The sequence below is a fragment of the Geotrypetes seraphini genome, chromosome 5 (genome assembly GCF_902459505.1).
Source record: "Geotrypetes seraphini chromosome 5, aGeoSer1.1, whole genome shotgun sequence".
In the NCBI taxonomy this organism is placed as follows: Eukaryota; Metazoa; Chordata; class Amphibia; order Gymnophiona; family Dermophiidae; genus Geotrypetes; species Geotrypetes seraphini.
In genome coordinates, this window is record NC_047088.1 from 17,438,685 (window position 1) to 17,454,834 (window position 16,150).

Consider the following 16,150-nt stretch of genomic DNA (forward strand, 5'->3'; position numbering starts at 1 on the left):
TGAATATTAGGCCATAAGGCTGACGGCGGCTTCAAGAAATGCTGCCTGCCAGTGGATGAATACTTAACCCCAACCTTTCCTTGCCTGCAGCCTGCTTATATATAACGGAACTTTTTTGCCACCTCAGTACGTTATCTTTTGCCTAAACTCAGCCCTTTCATTCCTCCTCTTGTGTCTGCAGGACTGTTGGTGAGTTCAGGTTGTGCATTGTATCCTTTAGGCTGGAACAGCCCGGAAATACAGCAGACGTGCGGGAATACTTCGGATCAATTCCAGTTAGGTAAGTGAAAAGAGAATTGATAAGCACCTCCAGGAAATGCACTTTGCATGGTTTCCTTGCCTTCTCTAGACCCACCGCAGAGCAGGGATGCTCATAAAATTGTTAGTTTAGGAAGCGGGTTCTCACTGACCGGGCGATCAGATGGAAAAAGGAGCTTTCGAGAGAACGAAGCGGCTTTTCATTTCAAACAGAAACAAACGGTATTATTCCAAAGGCAGAGCTGATGAAAAACAGCCTGTGAAGCTTCGTTATCCTTCTTGCTGCTTTAGGGAAGAATTCCTGGTGCATCAGGCCCAATCACCCTTAGATTTACGCCATAGTCGGCGTACGTTTTAAATGGCAGCTGTGGCATTAAATAATTCCCAGCTATTCAGCGTGTGCATAGGAGTCCCTCCTGCTCCCAACTATTTTAAAGGTACCGGGGTGGGTGGGCCGGGCCCAACCGCCTGGGCTGACCAGGGGTGGTCCGGGGAGTGGGAGGCCTAGGAGCAGGAGGGACTGAGCACTCCTCCTTCTCCCAACTTTTTGGTGCTGGGGGTGGGTAGGCCGTGCCAGGAGGGCCATGCCGGGAGGGGGCAAGGGCCGTGCCGGTCGCGGGGAGGGAGGGCGAGGGAGAGATCGGGGCAGAGCAGGAGAGATCGGGACCTGGGGGGGTGTCGGGCAGGGCCGGTGTGTCAGGCCGGTGGGGCTAATGTAGGCTCTCCTGCCTGCCCTGCTCTGCCCCGATCTCTCTTGCCTGCTCGCCAGACTCCTGCTCTCTGCCGCCGTTCCCCCGCAGTGCAGGCCCGCTTTAAAACCACGGGCTTACACTGCAGGGAACGGCGGCAGAGAGCAGGAGAGTCCGGCGAGCAGGCAAGAGAGATCGGGGCAGAGCAGGGCAGGCAGGAGAGATCGGGGCTGAGCTCTGACAGCAGTGACAGGAGGCTGCTTCTCCTGTCACTACTGTCAGGGTGTGCGCATGAGCGGGGATCGCTCTCTAGTGATCCTTGTCTTGGGTAGGGGGCGTGTTAACGATCATCCCCATTTGCATGCAGGCCTTTAGTGAATTTGTCAGCCCGCATGCAAATGGAAACGGATCGCACACAGTTCGGAGGGTTAGTGAATCTAGGCCAAGGTTAGGGATTTCGCTCTCACCAGATCTGAATGGACAATTCTTATGTAAAGTTATAGAACCAAATGAGAAAAAGACCAAATAAACGAAGCCAGAGTTTTCCAAAGGGGTCGGGACCTAAATGGGATCGCAAAATCTGCATTTGGAGTTACAACCTTGGTGGGCTCTCCATTCTTGTATTGTTACTCTGTACCTCGGGGGGAGGGGGGGGGGAACGGACAGCAATTTAATTTGTCTACGATTGATAAGCACTGGGTGTAAATGTTACGAAATTAGCAGGGCGATGAGTAGGACATGCAAGATACTTTGAAATGAAGAAGAAAATGTGATTTTTATTGCTTTGAAATGTAGGTTTTATCTCTTGGTTGCTTAATGGGTGCTTTGGTTTCGCAAGGCCATGGGCAGATTTTGTTCACATCTTCCAAGGGCTACAGGCTTTTTGTGATAAATCAACAGTGCGGTGACTACAATTTTACACTGAGGTGTTGAAACCAGCTGATTGTCAAGTGAATGAATCTCTTTAATGTCTCCTTGGTACTGGGCTATTAAATATTAAGATCTATTCAGTTTAGCCACTTTGGCGAAGATCATCATTTCGTTTTGGATGTGAGGCCTTCACATGTGTCCTGGCCTGTGCGTATTCATTTTAGATATGTCCATAGTGCATATAGAAGACCAAAAGCAGGGACCTGCTATGTCGAGTCTTTCAAAAGGTGTTTATAAATTCTTATACACTTCTCCCTCCGTATTCGCTGTGATAGGGGATGAACAGAACCGCAAATACAGAAAAAGCGCACATAACTTTTTCCTATGTTATTCGCTGTTTTCTATTAAAAACCATCATGAATATGGTGAAACCGCGAGTAACATGGCGAGAGACCTGGCCTGTTCCTGAAGGAGAGGCAAAACACGGTGAAGAAAGTGCCGGGAATCGGCAATTTTCTCTGTAAACGCTTAGAATCAGTGATTTCTCTATGCAAGCTGATGTAATTTGGGGGGAGGGGCCAGCAAGCTAAAAAACATGAATAATTGAAACCGCGAATGCTGAAACCGCGAATACGGAGGGAGAAGTGTAATCTCCCATCTATATTATTTTTATTTTGCTAAATGTCGCCACCCTGGTCTAGAACAAGTTGCCTGTTGCCGTTGGCAGATTCAGTTTGTTAGGGGCCATCGACTCGCGTTTGAGTCCTAGCGATTTGATGAACATCATTGAGGTTTTTTTTGGGCAGACTACATAAGTAGATTGCCAGTTCTTTCTTCTGCGCAGTATAAATTCGATGCCGTTGCCGATGTCACATCCAACGCGATCCTCTACCTCCAACACTGCCCATCTGATGCTGCCCAGATGGGCGGTACATCGTCTCGTCTGAGATCTCCGCTGAAAACTAAGTGCCCAGTTATAGAATTGCTCTTCACTTGCTAAATGTGCTCTGAAAAATCCTTAGCATATGGTAGACATTAAATATCGCATCAAACACCTAACTCTGAATTTTATTTAAACGCAAGCGAGAAGGGATGGATGGAAACCGTGGCACAGTAAGGCAGCTCCTGGTTGGATAAGGCCCGACTTAGTGCAGGAAGAGGCGGTTGGAGCGTACTGCGAGTGATTTCCTGCACTCGCAGCGCTCCGGCTGCTCTCTCCTGCCTCTCCCGCTGCCCTCTCCTTGTTGGCGGTTTGGGTCGGAAAATACCGCAAATGACCGGGACCGCGGACCACCGACCGCGAACGACCGGGGGGAACACTGTACTAGGTGTGCTTATAGAATCCCGCCTAGCGGTGCCTAGGCATGGTTTAGATGTCAGTAGGTGATCTAGTGGTAGGTGCCTGTATGTTAGGCCAAGATTTACTTGGCCTAATGTACTGACCCCTAACTCAGCCGCCTAAATCAACCATGCCTATTCTCCGCCCCTAACCATGCCTACTTTTCAGATTGGACGGCGCCTCAACGTAGAAACCTAGAGCCCTGCCCGGTAGTGTGCTTAGGTTCCTTCCACTGGAGTCTCCATCAAAGCTCACTCCACCCATCTTAACCATCCCAGCCATCTCATACGAAGAAAGACTGGGCAAATTGCAGCTCTATACTCTAGAGGAGCGCAGGGAAAGGGGGGACATGATTGAGACATTTAAATATGTCACAGGACGTGTCGAGGTGGAAAACGACATCTTCCTTCTCAAAGGACCATCGGTCACAAGAGGGCACGAACTCAAACTCAGAGGAGGGAACTTTAATGGTGACACCAGGAAGTACTTCTTCACAGAAAGGGTGGTGGATCGCTGGAACAAACTTCCGATGCAGGTGATCAAGGCCACCAGCGTGCTCGACTTTAAGAATAAATGGGACATCCACGTAGGATCACTACGAGGGTCGAGCTAAAGAACTAAGTCATTAGCACCCAGACTTAATGGGGTGGGTCAGTAGAGTGGGCAGACTTGATGGGCTGTAGCCCTTTTCTGCCGTCATCTTTCTATGTTTCTATGTTTCTATCGAAACCCTCCCCAGCCCATCCTCAACTGAATAGTCCCTATATGGGACACAGGCCGTGCAAGCCTGCCCAGTAGTGGCCTTAGTTCCTTCAATGTATACCCATTATTTTCTGATTCAAGATCCTCTGTGTTCAACCCACGCTTGTTTGAACTCTGTCACCGATTTCTTCTCCACCACCTCCCTCGGGAGCGCATTCCATGCATCAACCACCCTCTCCATAAAGAATAATTTCCTAACATTACTCTTGAATCGACCATCCCTCAACCTGAAATTATGCCCTCATGTATTTTATAAAAAGCTTCGGCCTGGAGTGCTCTTTGTAGATGAGAACTGAGTGCAGATTTTGCCCAGCACCTATTTACTAAATCCAGTGCATGAGAAAATATTATTCGGACACATTTTGATTTGTTATTAGAAAGCAGCACTGGGAAACTGAACTCTCTGCATCTGCCTCATCTTAGCAGCTGAATCCAATTACTTACATTGGAATTCTGCTAAGTTGGCTGTTCTGTTTCTAGCCACAGGATGGCGCTATAATATTAACCATAGATTGCTGGCCGTATGGTCATAAAACTTTAGCAATGCATCCTCTAAGCTGCAGGATTCTATTTTAAAAAGCCCCATCATGAGGGCTTTTTTATTGGGAGGGGTGGGAGAGGAACGATAGTATTGGAACTATACGGTTTTCAGCTAACTTGTCTGATCATGCGTGATGACCATACAGGCAGAAAAGGCGATGGCAAAGGCCATGAGGATATTTGGGTGCATAGGGAGAGCAAAGGCTAGCAGGAGAAAGGAGGTGATAGTGCCTCTGCATAAGTCTCTGGTGAGACCTCATTTAGACTACTGTATACAGTTCTGGAGACAGCACCTTCAGAAAGATAGCCAAGATAATCAGTCTCTAGAAGGCATCTCCTGCTGCTGGGACAGAGCTTGCCCCGCCTACCGGTGATTTAATTGGTAGCACGAAGGTGAAGAGTGGGAGTTGCACGCTGAGATGGAGAGAGGTTTTGAGCCAATCGGGGCCTTAGGCCCCTCCCACTGCATCCCACAATGCATTGGGAGGAGGAAGGCCCGTCATTCTCAGCAGGTGGCCCTGTAGGCAGGAGGGAGTGGGCTTCCCTCCTGCCAATTTGTCTTGAGAAGGTCCGGAGGGTCCGGGGATGTAGGAGGGGAGTACAGAAATGTTGGGAGATAGGGAGATGTCGGGTGGGGGGGTGGTGTCTGGGGATGTCTGTATCACCCCAAAAAATCTCAGGAAGGACATACAAAACTCCTAAAACTAATGAATTATGCCAAGACTGTAGCAGAATGGGATTTAGGAGTGATAATCAGTGAAGATATGAAAATTGCCAATCAGGTAGAGAAGGCTTCATCCAAGGCTAGACAAATGATGGGTTGCATCCGCAGAAGTTTTATTAGCCGGAAGCCCGAAGTCATCATGCCGTTGTACAGATCCATGGTGAGACCTCACCTGGAATATTGTGTTCAATTCTGGAGGCCACATTACCAAAAAGATGTGCTGAGAGTTGAGTCGGTACAAAGAATGGCCACCAGGATGGTCTCGGGGCTTAGGGATCTCCCGTATGAGGAAAGGCTGAATAAATTGCAGCTGTACTCACTCGAGGAACGTAGAGAGAGAGGAGACATGATTGAGATGTTTAAATATATCACAGGTCGTATCGAGGTGGAAGATGATATCTTCTTTCTTAAAGGACCATCGGCCACAAGAGGGCATCCGCTAAAAATCAGAGGAGGGAAATTTCATGGCGACACCAGGAAGTATTTCTTCACCGAAAGGGTGGTTGATCATTGGAACGAACTTCCACTGCAGGTGATTCAGGCAACCAGCGTGCCAGATTTTAAAAGTAAATGGGATACACATGTGGGATCTCTAGAGGGGTAAAGTCGAGGGGGTGGGTCATTAGACTTGGCTATGGCCCTTTTATGCCATCATTTTTCTATGTTTCTATTGGAAACCATAGGAGGGACCTACCTAGACACTACCAGGTCTACCCACTGCACTCATACAAAGACCCACTCATTCACTTAACACACAAAAACAAGAAAAAAAGTGCAGAAAAAGCCTCAGTTCATCTTCATATGGCAAAAAACTCCACTTATAAACAACCATTAAGCAAGGTCCAAAATGTATCAGTTCACTCAGCAGTGAGAAACACTATAGTAGCCCTCGTAGGAACCACCTCAAAAAAAATCTAGCACGCCAAATAACAAAACTTCAAAAAAATGCGAGTAGAGCAAGCAGCACATATATGAGTCTCAAACACAGTCAATGGTAAGCAGGAAAAAAAACAAGCAAACACTTAGCTGCAGACGGTGTCCGGGCTGTCTTCCATGCATCCAAAAAGTGCAAGCCTGCCTGGCCCCGCAGCCCTTCTATGGTTTCCAATAGGGCATAATTCATTAACATAGTAACATAGTAGATGACGGCAGATAAAGACCCGAATGGTCCATCCATTCTGCCCAACCTGATTCAATTTAAATTTTTTTTTTTTTTTTTTTTTCTTAGCTATTTCTGGGCAAGAATCCAAAGCTCTACCCGGTTCTGTGCTTAGGTTCCAACTGCTGAAATCTCCGTCAAAACCTACTCCAACCCATCTACACCCTCCCAGCTCTTTCTCTCTCTATCTCTCTCTTTCTCTATCTCTCTCTCTTTATCTCTCTCTTTCTCTCTCTTCCGTAACATAATAACATAGTAGAGGACGGCAGATAAAGACCCGAATGGTCCATCCAGTCTGCCCAACCTGATTCAATTTAAATTTTTTAATTTTTTTTTCTTAGCTATTTCTGGGCAAGAATCCAAAGCTCTACCCGGTTCTGTGATTGGGTTCCAACCGCCGAAATCTCCGTTAAAACCTACTCCAGCCCATCTACACCCTCCCAGCCACTGAAGCCCTCCCCAGCCCATCCCCCACCAAACGGCCATACACAGACACAGACCGTGCAAGTCTGCCCAGTCCTAGCCTTAGTTCATTAGTTTTAGATGTCTGTATCACCCCCAGTCATGCTCATTCCTGCATTGAGAAGCTAGTGAGAATTTTTTTCCGTTGCCGGCTGTTTTAGCGCACATTAGATGCTAGCAGGCTTAACGTGTGGCAAAGCTTAGAAAAATGTCTAGTCTTCTATCTTAGTGAAACTAAAGCATTTAAGGAGCTTGTTGAAAGAATGAGGCTCTTAGCCCTTCTGGAGCTGTCCCCCTTGCAGCTTACTTAATATACATGTGTGACTCTGTGTGTCCTCTGGAGGAAACATGACACTTAGCACCTCAAGAGTATCCTCCATTAGACAGACCTGAAAAAAGGTTTCCCACAGTCGCATGGGAGTTCTTCAAAACGCAAACACAAGCTCTGCACGCTTGCCTAGAATTTGTCAAAAGTCAAAGTCATTTTTTTAGGTCAAAGACTTTCTAGAAGCTCTTGGCCTCATGCAAAAGACGGAAAAACGTTGCAAGATAAGGAAGTGCGATCTAATGGCTAAATCGCAGAACTGGAAAATGGGTTCCCCGGGCACTGGGTTAGCTGTACAGCTAACTCCAAGTGAGAACAAATTTCAGTGACCTTTACTGTGATAAATAGCTATTTAACCATGCAGAACAAACCTGGATACGAACTGTCCTTACCAAACGGGAATAAAACTATGCACAGCTTTCACAGGGCCTGTGCTTTTAGCAGAGGAGCTCCTGTGGGAAAGAAGACAGAACCCCAGCGATTTGCCTCCTCCCGACCCCACCATCCACGCCAGCAAAATGGTCAGTTGTTCGCACCTAAAAGGCCTCTCATAAAATTTCTTGAACTGGAGTAAATACACATGGCTGAAATGAGACCTCATTTGGAATACTGTGTGCAATTCTGGAGGCCACACTACCGAAAAGATGTGCTGAGAGTAGAGTCGGTGCAACGGATGGCCACCAGGATGGTCTCGGGGCTCAAGGATCCATCGTACGAGGAAAGGCTGAAAAATTTGCGGCTGTACTCACTCGAGGAACGTAGGGAGAGAGGAGACATGATCGAGACGTTTAAGTATATTACCGGCCGTATCGAGATGGAAGAAGAGATTCTCTTTCTCAAAGGACCCTCAGCCACAAGAGGGCATCCGCTCAAACTCAGGGGCGGGAAATTTCATGGCGACACCAGGAAATATTTCTTCACCGAGAGAGTGGTTGATCCTTGGAACGAGCTCCCGGTGCAGGTGATCGAGGCAAACAGCGTATAAGAATTTAAGAGCAAATGGGATGCCCATGTGGGATCCCTTAGAGCAGGGGTGCCCAACGCGTCGATCGCGATCGACAGGTCGTTCGCTCAGGCGACTCCAGTCGATCGCACAGCAGGTTCCCTTCTTCCCTTCTCTTTTTTTCCCCTCCTGACTGGCCCGCCTCTTAAAGAACGCTGGCCAATCAGAGTGCTGGAAGGGCGGGGTGAAGGTCGGTGGGGGACGGAGCTCAGCGCATCACAAGAAATAGAAGCGCCTGTAATGAAGGTAAGAGCGAGGCCTAATGCTGCCCGATATACAATTTTAAAAACCCCAAAATCGGCCTCCCAATCAGTGGCGTACCGAGGTGGGGCGATCCGCCCCCGCCCCGGGTGCACGGCTTGGAGGGATGCACAGCCGTCCGGGTCCTCCTGCCCTTCCTTTCCACCAGTCTGCGCACGGGGCTCGCACCCGCCGCCCAAATGGTGCTGTTGGTTATCGCGAGACTCGCGGGAGTTGACGGCACCATTCGAGCGTCGGCGCGGGACCAGGCAGGCGCAAGCCCCGAGCGCGGACCGGGGGAAAAGAAAGGCAGGATGACCCGGACCTGGCCGGCTGTGCAGCCCTCCAAGCCGTGCACCCAGGCGGATCGTCCCCCTTCTAAATCCACTTGTCTTTTATTCAGTTCAACTAATGAGCATTGTGACAGGCAGTTCTTATGGGGCAGTTGTTGGAGGTATTTCTTTGTTTTTCTGTGCCTAAGTATTCTATTAATTTAACTTCCTTATTCCTGTGGGGATCTCCGAAGGGGACGAATGGGAGACGGCCGGTGGCAGGTGGTACTTTAGCAATTCTTATAGGTTGCCATAGGCCTCAGGAGCTGTCTTCCCTCTGCCGTGGTCCTGCCCCTCCTCTAAATCAGAGACAGGCTTGGGGCAGAGGGAAGACAGCTCCTGAGGCCTATGGCAACCTGCAAGGATCGCTAAAGTACCAGCGATCCTCTCTGCAGACTGCTCTCTGCTGGAATTAGGTAAATGGATGTGGGGAGGGTAGGCCTTCGGGGGGGGGGGGGGGTGCAGTCCTTCAAGGGGTAGTGCAGGCCTTCAGGGGGGGAGTCAACCTTTGAGGGGGAATGTGCAGACCTTCGGGGGGGGGTCAGGCCTTCAGGGGAGGGGGGCTTTATAATAAAAAAATATTTGAACATAAATACAAAGTACACTCGGTGTGTATATATATATATATATATATATATATATATATATATATATATATATATAAATAAATATATATATGTTTAGCATTTTTATTGTTGGTAGATCATTTTGACTTGGTCATTTTAAAAGTAGCTCTCAAGCCCAAAAAGTGTGGGCACCCCTGCCTTAGAGGGTTAAGCTAAAGGAACCTGTCACCAGGAGTGGGATCCCTAGGATAGTAGACTTGGGGTTGGGTCAGTAGAGTGGGCGGACCTGATGGGCTAGGGCCTTTATCTGCCGTCATCTTCTATGTTTCTATGTAACTGTAGCTTCAACTTCTGCTGTTATTTTGCTCATATATTACGATGGCATACAGGCACCTATGAGTTTTTATAAACTAGCCTCAAATTAGGTGCACATTTGGGTGACCTGTTATGAAATTACCTTCAAGAAATATATGTACAACATGGGTAGTCTCTTGAAAATTTGAATACAGCACAATTTAACGAAATTAGAAAAGGTACATAGAAGGATGATGAAAATGATAAAAGGGATGGGACATCTTTCCTATGAAGAAAGGCTAACGCGGCAAGGGCTCTTAAGTTTGGAGAAGAGACGACTCAGGGGTGATACGATAGAGGCCTATACAATAATGAATGGAGTGGAAAGAGTAGATGTGAATCGCTTGTTTACTCTTTCCAAAAATACCAGGACAAGGGGACAAACCGGAGAAAATATTTCTTCACACAACGTGCAATTAAACTCTGAAATTCATTGCCAGAGGATGTGGTGGAAGCAGTTAGCTTAGCGGGATTTCAAAAAGGTTTGGCTAATTTTCTAAAAGAGAAGTCCGTAGGCCATTATAAAGATGGCTTGGGGAAATCAACTGCTTAAAATCTGTTTTACTAGTTGGGATCTTGCCAGGTACCTGTGACTTGGATTGACCACTGTTGGAAACAGAATGGACCAGAAACAAAAATATCTTTGCTTACCCAAAGACTACAGGCTGCAGATACAAATCCTTCTTGGACAGAACCTTTAAGTTCCAAGCGAACAGACAGCAAATCTGGCTGAAAAACCACATAAACGAACCCAATACGACTTATAATGCATTCCGCAAATCGATCAAAACCGCCCTATTCGCAAAATTCATTAACTAAAACAGTCCCCTCCCCCACTAGTACTCCCCTCCCCAACAAACGCCTTTCTCTCTCTCAAGAAGCCCCTCCTTTTCTGATCTTCTCTACCCTTAGAACTCCAACTTATGGATGTCCTAAATCTCTCAGATATTCTTTGCCCATAGATCCCCAATTTAACACGTAAGTTTCCCATCTAGACTATCGTACTGCACTAAGACTCCTTGTACGGTATTATATTTAGACTTACTATATGTTATTGTATTTAGACTCACTGTATTATTTACTATTGTATTTAGACTGTATTATATGTTATTGTATTTAGACTCACTGTATTGTTTTGTAAGTGGATCTATGATATCGTATTGTGTTAAGATTTTTGCTATTCGCTGAATGTCCAGCCTTCTTATAATGTAAACCGCCTAGAAGTCGCCTGACTATGGCGGTATAGAAAAATAAAGTTATTATTATTATTATGTTCTTATGTGTTATATTTGTCTGGGTATCTGTTTGCTAATTGCTCCATCTGATCAGAAACTGCTTTGTCCCGATAACACTTCTTGTTCTCCAGCCAGGTTCTCCACACTGATGTCCCCCTGCCACTAGCCAGTCTGTGTTTTAGGACAGTTTCAGTTAACATATTTTGATATGTTGGCAAAATACAGCGTTAATGTAGGTTCTCTCAGTTGGAACCAGGACTGGAATCTAATGTCCTCTTTTAAGAGGACATGTCATTCATTTGGACTTCTTCCGATAGGTCCTCTCCAGGTTTTTTAAAATTTGGGGAAAATATCCTTTTTTTTCTTTTCCCTTCTCTCGGACTGGGTGTTATTATCTGTGCGGGGTTGGCTACCTGTGCATTCGCAAATTATTTTTAAGACACTTGTGTTCCAAGTCATCTATAATGGGATTCCCTGGTATTTAGAACTGAGGTTTAGAACAAACGCCAGGAAGTTCTTTTTCACCCAGAGGGTGGTGGATACATGGAACGCACTACCGGAGGATGTGATAAGCAGAAGCGCGCTACAGGGCTTCAAAGAAGGTCTGGACAGGTACCTGGAGGACAAAGGGATTGAGGGGTACAGATAAGAGTAGAGGTAAGGTTAGAGGGATAGGATTAGAGGTAATTTGTAAAATTAGTCAGAGACCACTGTTCAGGCAGTGGGCCTGATGGGCCGCCGCGAGAGCGGACCGCTGGGCGAGATGGACCTCTGGTCTGCCTCAGCGGAGGCAACTTCTTATGTTCTTAGGTCTGCGACTGTCGGTGATGGACTTCTCAAAAGCGCACTATGAGAATACGAGAGCTTGGGCTTTTTCCATCATAGGAGTAACTCCGTGGAGCAAGTTTCCTGGACCACAAAGAGCTCTCGCTGATATTCAGAAGTTCAAGAAAATGCTTAAGACCGCATGCTTTGTAGAAGCATTGTAATCAAGTTTCAAGTTTTATTTATATTTGATTAATCGCTTAATTAAAATTGTTTCTAAGCAAATTACAATATATAAAAGTAACATATAATTAAACATAATATTAAAATAAGAAATAACATATAAGATATTATAAAACTAGCAATTTATACAATGAATACAATTAAGAAAAAAAAGGAGGATTTACATAATAAGTATATATGATGGGCTAATAAATTTATACAATGATGAAAAAGATATCAACATAAAAAAGGAAGAATTAGGAAAAAAGTGTGGAAAAGAAGAAGAAAGGGAACGAGGAAGAGCTCAGAAGTAATTTATACGTTAAAGGCATCCTTGAATAAAAAGCATTTTAAATTCTTTTTAAACTCGCTTAAGTTATTTTCATCTCTTAACTGTAATAGTAATGAATTCCAGAGTTGCGGTGCTGATACAGAGAACAGATCTTGTCGACGGGTTCCAATAATTGGAACCGTTAAGAGTAATAAATGATGGTTCTTGTTTACTCTGGTTCTGGATGCTGTGGATAAATTGTTTTTACTGAATGATTTGAAATGTTTATTGACTGTTAGATTTTGGGTTTTTGAATGTTTTTTAGTTATTTTATGAATGTTATTTGTAAGCCGCCTAGAAATAGGCGGTTAAGAAATTTATGAAATAAATCATCTTATTTCCCATTTTTCTCTCTCTCTTTAGGAGCCTGCAAATTGGGCTGGGCGTATTACAGCACCGGAGGAGGAGCGGCCGCTGCCATGCTGATTTGCACCTGGCTCTCCTGTTTTGCCGGGAAAAACACCAAACCATCCATCTACTGAGCCTCAGCAAACCCCAGGAGATTCGAGGCTGTGCCGGCACGTCGGTGGTTTTAGCCGGAGGACATCTTTTTCTTTCTCTCACCTCAGCCCCAGCGACCTCTGCTACCACTAACAGCTTTTGGGGGCTTCTGTCTATCCACTGTTCCCAACTGGATCTCATCAGGGATCCACTGCACTTCCAGCGTATTAAGGGCAGGGTGGTAGGGGCAGTCCGCCTTAGATGCAAGCAGTTCAGGGGTGCATGGAGCAGTCATGAAGCTGTGGTCTTGACATAATAACCACAGTAAATGATGGAAGGTAAAGATCTAATGTAATCTAACGTAATTCCTAATGATCTATCTTAAAATCAACATATCTTTGTAAACATTTTTATTGTAAACCAAGTTCAGCCCTATATCTTTAGGGATGATCCAGTATATAAATCTAAGATTTAGATTAGATTTGACTGATCTTTGCAACCCCTCCCCAACTCTTCCCTGCCTTGTCATGCGCCCTCCCACCCTACATACCTCTTGAAAGGTTTACCGGCATGAGCAGCATCTTCCATTTTATGCTTGCGCTGGCCTCAGCTCCTTTATGATGTCATGCCCTAGTCCCACGACCACGAGGCGCTGGTAAATATTTAAAAAGGTATGTGGGAAGGGGAGAGGCGCCGGCACTGGTGCCCCCACAAAGACAGCACCGGGGCGGTCCACCCCCCTTCCTTACTAAGTCATTTGCCATACAGTACTTCCACAATATTCACGGGGGGGGTTTCGTTCCAGGGACCCCATGAATATAAAAAAACCCCGCAAATATGTTTTTTTTTGCCTGGGGAGGCAGGAGAGGACAGCTGGAGCGCCAACGAGTGAAGAAAATCACTCGCGGTATGCTCCGACCGCCTCTTCCTGTACTAAAGTCAGGCTACACCAATCAGGAGCTGCTTTGACACGCAGCTCCTGATTGGTAAGGCCCGACTTTAGTACAGAAAGAGGCGGTCGGAGCATACAGCGAGTGATTGGAACCGCAAATTCACGGGGGGGGGGGAACACTGTATACTGGACACAAGACTGTATAAGTCCTTCCAGCATCAGCCTCGCTTCCCCACTGCTGGGGCATCGATTTAAGCACTGCTCCTGCACATCATAAACAAATTTATAGTTATTGATCTGTTGAGATTTGTGTCTATACTATCCTCTTTCTAGTTAAGGATCCTGTGTACCTATCCCATGCATTTTTGAACTCAGTCACTGTCTTTGCCTCCGCCACCTTCACAGCGAAGGCATTCCAGGCATCCACCACCCTCCCTGTGAAAAAGTATTTCCTGACTTTACTCCTAAGTCTACCAGCCCCCAAACTCGTATTATGTCCTCTAGCTTTACCACTTCTCCATCTCTGGAAAAGATTTGGTTGTAGATTAATGACATTCCATTGGGTTTACCACCCCCCAATTGTAGAAAAAGTTGACTTCTATGGCTGGACATCAGGCCCAATAATTCTTTGCCCGGGAACAAGCTGGACTGTCAGTGTGTTAAGGACTCTTAGAATAATATCGGCACTGGTGGAAAATAAAGATTGCTGGAGACGTTTTCTGTAGGTTATTAGAAGCCAAAAGGAGGGTGAAAATATGGTTGTAGTTCTAAACATCTCAGACATTATTTGATCACCACTATTATCCTTTTTTTCCCCCTCCCTGCTTAGAATGCCTTCTGCTAGTGAAAGAGAAGGGGGAATGGCGAATCCTCACAGAAATGGCTCCTATTCAAAATTAATTAAAAACAACATTCTCACAATCTTTACATTATGACAGATCAGATGCACGAGGGGAATAAGAACTTTTGGTTGTTCACGGAAATGAATAACCGCAATAGCCTAACTCATAAACGCTTTAAATGTTGGAAGGGTCCAGTCACTCTTAGTAGCTGGAAGAATGAGTCTCAACCATAATGAACCCCCAACAAAATTCACACAGCAGAATGCACTTTATAGAAAAAATGTTTTTCATATTATTTTTTATATCTGCTGCACAAGTTCCATGTTTCCTTGACTTCAGATATAATTTTGTCCCTCACCACCTCACTTTAGAAGCAATTTTCAATTCCTGGCTAAAAACTGTTAATCCAGGGGTGTCCAACCTTTTGGCCTCCCTGGGCCGCATTGGCCAATAAAAATGTTTCTGGGGCCGCACAAACGCAGAGATGCTGCAGGTAAACACCTGGGGGCAGCAGAGCAAAACACTGCATCGCCCTTGACCGGGGCCACACAAAATACTTCACGGGGCCGCATGTTGGACACCCCTGTAATAATCCATTAGTTACATCTGTATGTCCAGAGGCACCATAGCTTGTCTGCTGGTGAATCAATTGGGTTAAAATTTTGAAGGATGAAAAGTTGACCATGGGCCTGGATTCTGCCCTATTAGAAATGAGCTCACTTTGAGACCATCTTTAAACAGAGCAGATGCTGGAAAATTCTCCACGTCCAAGCATGTGCATGGCTTCATGCCCCTGTGACAGAGGGAATGCAACCTTGCCCCTTCCTTGGATTAGTTCAGCTCCTCAGACAGAAGGTTTCCAGCACTCCCCCTCCTGGCCAGCTGGAAGAAAAGCAAGGACAGCTCCGAAAGGGAAACCGCTTCAGGAGAGGGGGAGGGGGGAGGAAAGTGTCAAACCAGGAAGTAGAGGAGGAGAGTTTAAAAGGTAGAGCCAGGATCAGAACCAGGGGTCCCAGAGTGAAAGAAGGACATGGAGGGAACTATAACTTATTCCCAACTGAGGTAGGAACCCGCTGAACTGAAATTTTGCTTACACAGGAATAAGTAAAAAGGCTGCATCTTAAAACTCTCTCAGAGGCGGGGGTTGCATGAACCGTGCTCCTGGCTGGACGCGAAGGACTATCACCCAGAAATCTGGACTGACTAAACTAAACTGAGAGGGGCAATGTATTTTGGGAAAGCAGCGGGTTTCTGTGAGGGGAGATCTGTGAGGAAAACAGACCCCCCCTAATTCTGTGTAAATAAAAGCTTATTCTCCTACCTCCCCAGACTGCTTGTTAGCGTTTTATGACTCTTGTTTTATGACTCTGTTACAGCCCCCTATTAGAAAGATTTTGACTTTGTATTTAATTGAAATTGACTCATACAGTGTTCCATTGCCTGGATTTTTGTACACGTCTACTAAACAATATTTTGATGAATAAGATTATTTCCATGTATAATGCATGGAGGGGCATAATCAAAAGGAATCTCTAAGTCCAATTTGGACGTATGCTGCTAGATGCCCAAGGTCGGCAGTGGAAAACTGTCCATTCTCGAAAAATATGTCTAGAATATATATAGTTTTTGAAAATCATCTACCTGGACATCCAGTACATCTATCTTTATACACCATTTTCGACCAAAAATTTGTCTATGTCCAAATGCCCAGAACAAGACCATTTGGATGTGGGAGGGACCAGCATTGTAATGGACTGGCCACCCAGACATGGCAACAGAGCAGTGGGGCATCTTACAGG

The 16,150-nt window shown here is 45.9% G+C and overlaps 1 protein-coding gene across 1 annotated transcript in view; it reads left to right on the forward strand.

Moving 5' to 3' along the window:
* The window catches only part of LHFPL1 (LHFPL tetraspan subfamily member 1), a 58,600-nt gene extending 45,111 nt beyond the window's left edge, over positions 1 to 13,489 (forward strand). Inside the window, exons 3-4 of the mRNA XM_033946189.1 lie at positions 182 to 280; positions 12,540 to 13,489. Coding sequence (XP_033802080.1) covers positions 182 to 280; positions 12,540 to 12,658 — 218 coding nt within the window. The 3' untranslated portion in view covers positions 12,659 to 13,489. The remainder of the gene's footprint in view (positions 1 to 181; positions 281 to 12,539) is intronic.
* Positions 13,490 to 16,150: the final 2,661 nt, after the last annotated feature.